The sequence below is a fragment of the Patiria miniata genome, unplaced genomic scaffold (assembly GCF_015706575.1).
Source record: "Patiria miniata isolate m_02_andy unplaced genomic scaffold, ASM1570657v1 HiC_scaffold_19, whole genome shotgun sequence".
Classification (NCBI taxonomy): domain Eukaryota; kingdom Metazoa; phylum Echinodermata; class Asteroidea; order Valvatida; family Asterinidae; genus Patiria; species Patiria miniata.
Window position 1 is genome coordinate 4,120,247 of NW_024037057.1, and position 10,856 is coordinate 4,131,102.

Sequence of the window (10,856 nt, forward strand, 5' to 3'; positions counted from 1 at the left end):
AGTCCACTTTGGCACTTTTTGTTTTAAATCCGATCGATTTCAGACTTGGTACATACTTAGACCACCACCCACAGATGGTGCTAGAAGAAATTTGTGATCGTGACGTCATCAGGTGTTGAGTTTTCCCCATATGTTTTGTACACGTTTTAAAACACTCCAGTTTGGCATCTTCGTAAATCCGATCGACTTTAAACTTAATTCATTCTTGGACCACCACCCACAGATGGTCCTAGACGAAATTCGTGATCGTAACGTCATCAAGTGTTAGGTTACGTCACATTAAATATGTATTTTTCCCCAAAGGGTTTGTACATGTTTTAAAACGCTCCATTTCGGCACTTTCGTAAATCCGATCGACGTTACACTTGGTACACACCTATACCATCACCCACAGATGGTCCTTGAAGAAATTCGTGATCGTGATGTCATCAGATGTCACGGTGACGTTACTTCACATTAAAGATGCATATTTTCCCCATAGGTTTTGTACACATTTTAAAACGCTCCACTTTGGCACTTTCGTAAATTTGATCGACTATATACTTGGTACACACTTTGACCACTACCCATAGAGGGTCCTAGAAGAAATTCGTCATCGTGGCATCATGAGGTGTCAGGTTACATCACATTAAAGATGCATTATTCCCCTATTGGTTTTGTACACGTTTTTCTTCAAATGGAACTTCGGAAGTACAAGTCTGATTGGGTTAAAACTTGGTATGCATATTGACATGGGTGTGTTATAGATGGAAATTGAAGTGACATCATCATCAAATGTCATGTGAAGTCCCTTAAAGGAGCATTTTATTCCTTTATAGGTCTATATCTACAGAACTAAAATGTTCGATTCTCCATAGGTTTTGTACACGTTTTCCTTCAATTAGTACATTTTGGCACTTTCATAGATCTGATTGACTTCAGACTTGGCAGACACGCATATCACCAGCCCCAGATGGTCTTAGAAGGTTGTCGTCATGTTGACGTCATCAGGTGTCATGTGAGGGCGCCCTAGCTTTGTATTCTTTGCATGTATAGGTCCGATTGCGTTGAAACTTTGCATGCATGCCCTCACATTGGGGTGTCTTTCATATGAAAATATACGTGCCGTCATTGTGACATCATCGGTTCTCATGTGAGGGCGCCCTAACTTTACATGATGTGCAGCCCCATATCTCCGCAAGTATGGGTCCGATTGGATTGATTGGCATTCTCTCATATTGGGATCTGTTATACATGTATTTGATAATATAGCTGAAATCATCGTGACGTCCTTAGCTGTCATGTGTGGGCGCTCTAACTTTGCATCATTTCTAGCATAATATATCCACAATTACATGTATGCGTCCGATTGGGTTGAAATTTTGCATTCAGTTTAGTTATACACCTGAATTTAGGTGAAGTCAAGAGGACATCATCGGTCGTCATGTGAGGGCGCCCTACCAGGGCATCAAAAAACACGAAACAGCTTGTGTTTGTCAACAAACACATCTCTGGGTTTTTTCCCCTCCTTGTTCAGACTTTTTCTCCATAGGTTTAACACACGTTTCTTCCACCAGTCCACTTTGCCATTTTTTTAAAAATCCGATTGATTTCAGACTTGGTACATACTTAGACCACCACCCACAAATGGTCCCAGACGAAATTCGTGATCATGACATCATCAAGTGTCAGGTTACGTCACATTATAGATGCATTTTCCCCATACGGTTTGTACATGTTTTAAAACGCTCCATTTCGGCCCTTTCGTAAATCCGATCAACGTTACACTTGGTACACACTTAGACCATCACCCACAGATGGTCCTAGACGAAATTCGTGATCGTGACGTCATCAGGTTTCGGGTTACGTCACATTAAAGATGCATTACACCTGTATGTCTGATGGACTTTTCACTTGGCAGATGACATTCGAAGTGACTTCATCAAGTGTTCATCACATGCACAGAGTATTTCAAATATCCGAAACAACTTGTGTTTGTCCACAAACACATTTCTAGTTTTTTCTTGTGATAAATCGCCATACATTGCGCGACGCCGGCGATTTTTCATGTCAGACAGCGCCGACTGCATTCAGTCAGAAAGGAAGGATTTCCTCCAGCAAAAAAAAGGGCTTGAGAAAGACGTAGTGGCGTCTGTGTTTTGCTTTTTTAATATGGTATGACCTTTAAGTTGTCATTCATTGCCGCGATGATCGCCTGTAAAACTGACAAGACAGTATTTTACTGTTGGGCCCTTATTTTTTATCAAGTTAGTGTGGATTTTTTTAAATTCATCATTCCATCCAAAATGACTTCCGCAACGTAAAGCAGATTTCTTTTAAATCCTAACGACCCCGTTTCTGTATCACAAATAGTTTTTGTTTTCGGTAACAAATGCAATTATCTGACTCTTTATGGTTCATGTAATGCAAATTAACGCGGTTTGGCACATTCACGGCGCCATTTCTGTCGTAGTGTAAGCAAATCGCAGGTCGACCAGACGGTGACTTTAGGTGAATCATCTCCTGTAGAATATGTTAGTCTTTTAGTCGGGGGTCCAACACTTGCACCCTCCCCCAGAACCCACTGTGCTACCGGTACTTTTTAATCCTTGGCATTTCTCCAATAGGAACAAATGTTAACAATGACAATCTAGGGATGCACTCTCTCAGGAGACCACTTATTGGAACAGCCTCTGATTGAGCTCAGATGCCTTTTCTTAGCACTATAGGGTTGAAAGGGGAACAAACAAAACGCAATAACCTCCGAGTACACCTTGACCGATCTCAATCAAACTTAGCACAATTAATCTTCATCAATATTACGTACGGAAAATGTTAGGTTGTCATGGAAAAAAACTATAGAGGCCGCTGCAGTCAGACGAAATAAACGTTTGGTTTGAAAATTATCCGAAACATTTCTCGTCCTTGGTCGTTACAGTTTACCTTTCATATTGAAGCCATTAAAACCAAAAACAGCACCTCATTTATGTCGATATCTGTGTCTTAACGCAGCAGTAGAGCATAGATTTCAGAGCAATATTAAATTTATTGAGTGTTGGACTGGAGCCGGTTGCCCAATCATACGCAAGTCTTTCCAAAATAATGGACTTTTGCCCATCATCTGGTCCAAGTTGTTGAATCGGTTCGCCCTCTCGTGTTTTTACGAGGAAAACATCACAATATGATATTACTCCTTTCTCTGTCCCTTACCCAAAGTTAGCTTTGGCATTATAATTTTTTTGGTGTCACCATCTACTCATTTAACTATTTGCGAATATGTATCTGTGGTCATATACAATGCCTTTATTGTTTCTTTACATCTATCAGCAGCGTGTTCAACTGGATCGCTACTGTAAGCCTTGGGTGATTTGCTGCTTTCTTCAACTTGTTCATGCTGTGCTTCTGTCAATCCGCTTGAGCCCTTTTCATCTGTAAAAAAAAAGAGAGGAAATATCAATTACGAAAACGTTATTTTTTTAAAGAATGTTAGAAAAGAAGTTGATTGCAGTTTTTATTATACAGCATTAGGCTACCTTCCACCTCTGCATGCCTTCATGGATTTTGATGGAACTAAGGCCCTGCCCTCTCATAAAAAAAACAATACTTTTTAGGAGCCAATCTTCGACTGAAAATTACCAGCTCCTGCAGGAATAAGAACTTAAAGCATACGGGGATCAACTGCGGAAAAAGCTGACACGTGCAATCCGCGGATCACTTTGTTTTGATTTTTTAGCACAGGATTTGCTTAACTTTCTCCAGTTACTAAGCATACCTGGTAAGCTCAGAGCCAAGTCTTTTCTGCCCGAATCATCCAGAGCCTTTTCCAACGTCTGCCATGCTTCTGGGTAGTTTTCCTGCTTTTTCCACCATGTGCTTAACATCTCAGAGCACTGCTTTACAATATGGTTGGAATGATTAGCCTTTATTGTATCAATGTCTTCTTTGCCAAACTCCAAGAGTACGGCCAATATTTCCCAGCTTATTCCAATGCCCTTAGATAGACTCCAAATGGATCTGCCGTCAGGTAGCGTATCTAAAAATGAATACCAATGTCATTGCATCATAAATAAAGCGCATGCATGTAATAATTATTGTTAGAATGTATACATTGGGAACGACTGCGATAACGTAGATATCCCAAGATAAACGGGTAATAATTACGTTCCAACCGTAATACAAGGGATATGCATAGTCAAATAAGTGTCAAAAAAGCTTACTTTAAGATGGTTGTTCTGTTAACGATCTCTATGTAATGGCACTGCGTTGTATTTCATTTTTCGAGGGAAATATTCTTCGATCGTCAGTTTTCACCTTACATGATCAGTTCGTGGCATACTTTGGGTCTCTTTTTTTAGGTGTCATGTCGGTCATATTCTCTAGTTTATTTGATATTTCTAGTTTGATGAAGTTTATTTTCGAATTTCTATTTTTCTAGCGACAAAAATTTAATTTGATCTTGTATAGCCACAAGTTTTGGTTGAATTTAAACAAAATTATAACTTATAACCCAATTTTAAGTAGTTGCAGTTTTCACCCTTGCTTGGGTAAAATTAACCCAGGCAATTGTTCAGTGTGTATTTCATTAGCTTTTCAAGACCGAAAAAAATCCAATCGGGTAAAAAATAATTGAATTATATAGCCAATTTAAAATAAGTGCCGATTTGTTTTTATCTGTCCACGGTCTCAATAATTGTCATTGATTAGAGATTGGATTTGGGGTGAGGGTGATTTTTTTTCTTTAATGTTTTAATCTTTATTTCTTTATTGGGTTCTCCTTTTTTTTGTAACACTGGTCATGTATCCTTTTGGAAGAAATGGTAGTCCTTAAAAGGACTGTTTCATGTGCTGCCCCGTCTCTACTGGCTAGCCTTTTCCATGGAAGCAAGTTTCGGACCGTGTTCTTATTGCCGCGGTCAAAATATCAGTCGCCATGGACAAAACGACAAACCTGCACTCTTGTATTCCATTGGCCATCACTCAATAAATATTTACCCGATTGGAAAGCTTTTTTTCGTTGGCTTCTTCATATCCCAGGAATTTGGCCTGTGCTTCCCAGGATGATTCAGGTTTCGAAGCCAATTCCCGAAAGAACTGATCATCAACAGGGTGTTTGATGCATTTTCGTCAGTACAAGGTGATACCTCTTTGGGAATGATTTTTGAATTAAAATCAAAGAGAAGCAAATGAAGTAAGACATCCGTGCTTTTGTCCTTGTCATTGTTTACTGAATTAAATATATTGTGATTTTTCGGTAAAGTTGACATGTTGAAAGATTTTTTTTTTCGATACAAATTCATGTATACTTTTTTGACGATACGGAAATTATAGCGGTTGATGATGGGTGCAATTAATTCAAATATCTCTTTAACTACAGATGCTAACCTCAGAGAATCCTAGAGAGGAGCTAAACAAAAACTAAACCATCTATCATGACATTTCTAACAACTGCACTTTCAAAGCGGTCTTTTTCATGACTTGAATGTAGTAATTTAGGCTGATTTTATTCTGGATAGTAACGTTACCCATAAGCATTTACCTTTCCGTCCACCGCCCAGTAAGCCATCAGTACACAGACGGAGTGAGATGTTCTCGTCCTGATGAATTCCACAGTCGTGAAGTGTCAGCAAGTTATGGAGCTGGTAAAGTAATTAAGATCCTGATAAAACACACACTCTTTGAGCAAAGATTTAACGACAACAGTTTGGGGTTTAGGTTACACAACAGTGTAAAAAAAAAAGCAATTAAACATAAATTTAACTATTCACCGTGGTGCATTTTTATCGTGAGACTAGATTGGTAGGGCTAAAATCAAAATTATTCATTTTCATAATGGTTTATCGTTTTTTTTTCTTCAGTGCGTACGATCTTCAGTGTCTAATCTCCAGTGTACCGACTTCAGAAGCAGAATTATCTGTACCCACGTCATGTAATGTGAATCAGAAGAGGTTGTCACTAAAACCCGCAATGCATGGCCTTTAATTAGATGTAATGTTAATTGGTACTTAACAACATGGTTACTTTGTATAATATGGAGCCTTCTTTACCTCAAAGTTACGAAAGTTTCTTCGGATGTACAGTCGCTGCTGTTGAGGCCGGATACTAATTTTCTCGCAAATTATCTGTTTAAGAGTCGAGACACATGTCTCTGGATCCATTTGTAAACACATTGTCGTAGGTCTATGTGCCAGGTGAATTTGGATGAAGACCTGCAGTGCCACATATCTGAAACTGTTAGAATGGTGGACTTGCATTATAACGCCATATAAATACTTTGAACATACATTTTCAAATAAATGATGGAAAGCTCAACTGTTCTTGAAACTATTTTTTCAAAGTAAGGAAAGATAATTGTTTTCAAAGGAGTACGAATAGCCGCGTTTAATCATGTTTTACCACATAAGCTGAGGCTTGTCTTGATGACACACTTGTTCCCTTTTCATTTTCTCTTCCTCGGTTGATGCCGCTCCGTTTTGTTTGCTCTCCTCGTCAACTCCTGCATCGTGACGCCTTTCTGGCTCGGGTCCAGATGCTTCGTCTCTCGATTCGCTCGTTACTGATGCAAGAAGGAAAACAAAATTAGAGTACAACATATTTTTGACGATTGTTTCACCATAGTTTCACATAGGGTATCATAGCAATATTTGAATATAAATATGAATGTAAATCTGGTTCTTCTTTGAACCACAAAAATCACAAGAAATATTCAAATGGTGTTACCGGCAACCTCCCATTCATAAGAAATCTGCTTGTTCATATTTTAGCTCACCTAGTACATTTCGAGCCAAATCCGACAACCCGATGGCCTCCAATGCTCGTCTCAGCTTCTGAGCTGCTTCGTTGCGATCTGTCGTCTTTTCCCACCAAGTGAGTAGCATGTGACGGCTCTCTTCAGTGCTGCCTTCGTAGGTGGTTTGGATGCCTGCAATTTCCGCTTCTTCATATCCTAGGTGTTTGGCCAATTCCTTCCATGATGATTCGATTTTTGATGACAAGTCCTTTAGGTACTCATCATCAATGTTGGCTTTATCTGTCAAAACATTTTAACTTCAGTGAAACATTTTCAAATGCGTACACCACGGTATAAGTTACCAACGACACCTAGGCCTTTTACAAAAAATAGACTCGTTACCAAACCGACGTTGGTGAATTTAGGTTGTTATCTCGGCCCAATTTTAAACATTTATCTAGCGTTATAATAATGTCAAAATACGTTGGAACAACATTACAAAACTGACGATGGATCTTCATGGAATTTAGGTTGATAATTTCGTGACGCAATTCAAACTTTTATTCATTGTCAGGTTCTTATGTCGAAATCTGTACGTTAGAACAACGTTAAAAAACCGACGTTGAATAGACATGGAATTTCGGTTGTTAATATTTCAACCAATATTCAACGAATTTAGATTGTTTATTTAAATAAACATTTCTTCCTAAACTCTATCATTTACCTTTTGGTACATTGTCATCATTTGCGTCTTCTACTGACAGCCGGAGAGAGATGATTTTATCCTTGTCGACGCCATTCTCCTCAAGTGTGAGCAAGTCACAAAGCTGTCAAATTAAAGTGAATTACATGTATATATGAAAAAAAATTAATTACCTGATCAGGACAAAAACAGAGAAGATTTTAGTTGTGCGTTGTTCAAACATTTAGCAAATTACGTTCGTTTAAACCTTGGTCGGAATAAATGGATTCTGAGTGTCTCATATAAATAAACAAATTATTGATTAGGCCTAAAACGGGAAAACGTAAGATTTTGCATTTTATATTACCATTTTTCAAAAACTCCTACAATGTGACAATCTAGGTCTGGATAATTCAAATTGAACGGAGTAGCCGTATTGGTATTATTAATAAAAGTATACCTACCTGGACGTTTTCCCTGATGTACAGACGCTGATGTCGTGCCTCCACACCGGTCTTCTTCTGGATTACCTCTTTCAGAGATGAGACGGATGTTTCGGGGTGGAGTTCGAAATAAAGTGTCTTGGGTCTAAGTGAGGAGGGAGTCCGGACAAAGACCTGCAGTTTCTGTTTTACGTCTTTGGTATTACTGTGAAAATAGGAAGAAATCTTGCCTAGTTTTAGAAATGCATTATTCTAAGAAAGAACGGGATCTGTGAACAATTCACTTGGAAACTATAGTCAAAGGATCCACTGTCATGAGTCTAGTAAACGTATTGAACACGTTTGCTTAACTTTTACACCAGAATCTGGAAAGAGTAAATGATTCAACAAATCCTTCGATAAGTTACAATTATCATATAACCCTCATTTTACATGAATAATGTCATTGCTGTTTACCTCTGACTTGCATGTGTCTGCTTTGATTGTCTTCGAATCCATCGTTTTGATGGTCTCCTCTTTGCACAGCAATCATCAGAAGACGTTTTCCTGTAATGCAGTACAGACAGGAAAGCTTGTTTCCTCCTTGGTTTGACTTTAGTCTTCCTGCTGATGAGTTTGGCGTTGGAGTGGTCGTACACGACGGCTGTTGCCTTAATGTATGCATCCAACTGCTGAACGGTCTTTCGCGGCATCTTGGTAGTAATCAGCACCAGTTAAGGTATCCTTACTGAAAGAACATAAAAAAAAGATCACTGTTAAAACTGGAGCAATGCTATCCACCTTTTTTAAATTGCTGGACATAAGCCAATTCACTGATACCACCATCTTTAAATTTGTGTTCAGTGGGCAATTCAATCACGTCCCAGCACGTAGATGACACTACATATATACAGCATGCTTGCGACTTTTTCGAGCAAATGAGTTGACTTGAGACTGCAGGGCTTGTGATGGACTGGTGATGCACTTTTGATGGACTTGTAATGGACTTCTGATAGACTTATGATGGACTGAATATGAGGGACTTATGATGGACTTGTGGTGGACTTGTGATAGACTTTGGATGGAAATGGGATGGACTTGTGATGGACTTGTGATGGACTAAGGATGGACTTGTGATGGACTTAGGATTGACTTGTGATAGACTTAGGACGGATTTAGGATGGACTTGTGGTGGACGTGTGATGGACTTGTGATAGTTTTGTGATGGACTTGGGATGGAAATGGGATGGACTTGTCATGGACTTAGGATGGAATTGTGATAGACTTGTGATGGACTTTGGATGGAATTGCAATCGATTTAGGATGGACTTGTGATAGACATGTGTTGGACTTGTGATGGACTTGGGATGGACTTGTGATGGAACTGTAATGGACCATCTGTCGATGGGAGCGCTGTTCAAAACCGACGTTTCTGCACACAAAGGGCCATAATGTGGTGTTTTGAGGGCGATATGTGCAAAATTCAGAATTAGGCACTCAAAACGGCAGATGCCACAAAAAGGGCACCATTTCTTTTTTAAAAGGGCACTTGTTCGGAAAAAGGGCACTTTGTAAAAAAAGGCACTCTATACAAATTATTGGGGGTAAGCCCGTCAAAAAAAGGGCATTTGAATGGAAAAAGGCAGTCTTTCCAAAATATTGGGGGTAAATACCCCCCCCCCCCCCGCCGGCTACGCCTATGAGAAGCATTTACATATGAGTACAATTTCTTTTGCTGTTCAGCATCCAGATAGCAGGTTCAAATGCTAACTTATTGGATAGATTGCATGAACAAATGGTTGTCAACAATAGGGTCTCTTGTGGGTGTGAATGAATACGCACACACAGGCTCTGCATGTGGGGTAAACGACTGAGCCCACATCAACAAGGTGTTACTCAAATGATATATTTTCACTATTTACAGAATGCAGAATGTACTTTCTTAAAACAGTGTACATGAAGTTACACTTGCCTATATTTGTTCACCCAGAAATATATTTCAGCTCGTCATACACAAAATGTGATGTTGAAATTTTTTTTTATTGTATCACTGAATAAAGTGGACGTTTATGTCATTTCGTTCAGTTCCTTATTGCCGTCTGAAGCACTCACTCCATTTAATTCATGCTTTTCAGTAAAAGCCTTTGCTTAATTTTTATCCACACATATGCAAGTAAATGCATACAAATTGGTAGTAAAAGCAAATGGTAGTTTTTACTCCACCGACCCACTGACTCTCAAATCTATGACTTCTGGGATCACACACAAAAGAGTGTCATCCAGCCCTCATGTCCCGGGAAATGTGCCACTCAAAATGAAATGAAACTTCACTGTTTACATCATATAGCGCACTTTCAAAAGAAAACAAATATTAAATTTTACCCACCAAATTACCCACATTCATTTCAAAATTTGCATCGGACTCGTGTAGTAATCGGACTCTTTTTCTCTTTTATTGGTTAATCCCTCTCACGTGACCGGACCCTCTAATAATTATCTCTGCCTTTGAGTGAGCACGCGCAATACCACAAATGAGTCCGTATTTCACAAAACCAAAATTCACGCTACACCGGCATTTTGGAAAATACATCATATCATGTACATCTTTTTCAAAGGACAGATAATTCAGAAAATTCAGCATTTGGGTTTGGCCTTTACTGCCGTTATCACACGAGTACTGTATGCTCAGAGCTGTCAAAGTAATAATTCAGAGAAAACAATCCTCTTTAAGAGCGAGGTGCTCCCCAACCCTGAACTGAAATACCGCCGTTCATAACTTTTACCTGTCATCTCTTTTTCGGTTCAGTTTCAGGGTGAACATGCACTCTACACTTTGTTACGACAAATCCTCATCAAGTTTTGTAAAACTTCCATCTCCGTGCGAGTTAACTGCTCCAAAGTAAAATTAATCAGAGCAACCACATTATCAAGACTTCACGATCGAGACCGAAGAAGGGAAGAAACAGTCGTGGAAAAAGTCAAGAAATCCTGGAATGATACGCTGATGCAAGTGCAACGTAGTACCCTACTACGCCCAGTTCCATAT

The 10,856-nt window shown here is 39.1% G+C and overlaps 1 protein-coding gene and 1 long non-coding RNA gene across 2 annotated transcripts; both read right to left on the minus strand.

Annotated features, from left to right (window-relative positions):
* Positions 1–5,501: 5,501 nt before the first annotated feature.
* Positions 5,502–6,529, minus strand: LOC119726103. The gene is made up of 3 exons (XR_005270770.1): positions 6,373–6,529; positions 6,024–6,207; positions 5,502–5,615 (listed from the first exon to the last, which is right to left on the minus strand). It is a non-coding gene; the product is annotated as an uncharacterized LOC119726103 (long non-coding RNA).
* A 181-nt stretch (positions 6,530–6,710) lies between these two features.
* LOC119726037 lies at positions 6,711–8,554 on the minus strand. The gene is made up of 4 exons (XM_038197654.1): positions 8,288–8,554; positions 7,853–8,036; positions 7,431–7,533; positions 6,711–7,006 (listed from the first exon to the last, which is right to left on the minus strand). The coding sequence occupies exons 1-4, from the start codon at positions 8,521–8,523 to the stop codon at positions 6,711–6,713; spliced, it is 819 nt and encodes a 272-aa protein (XP_038053582.1). The 5' UTR covers positions 8,524–8,554.
* Between the last annotated feature and the right edge of the window lie 2,302 nt (positions 8,555–10,856).

Coding starts and splice junctions, on each gene's coding strand:
- LOC119726037 (XM_038197654.1), bottom strand. CDS start 8,523: ATGCCGCGAAAGACCGTTCAGCAGTTGGATGCATACATTAAGGCAACA. Junction 7,534..7,852: donor ACATCAGGGAAAACGTCCAG/GTAGGTATACTT, acceptor TTAATTTGACAG/CTTTGTGACTTGCTCACACT. Junction 7,007..7,430: donor TGATGACAATGTACCAAAAG/GTAAATGATAGA, acceptor ATGTTTTGACAG/ATAAAGCCAACATTGATGAT.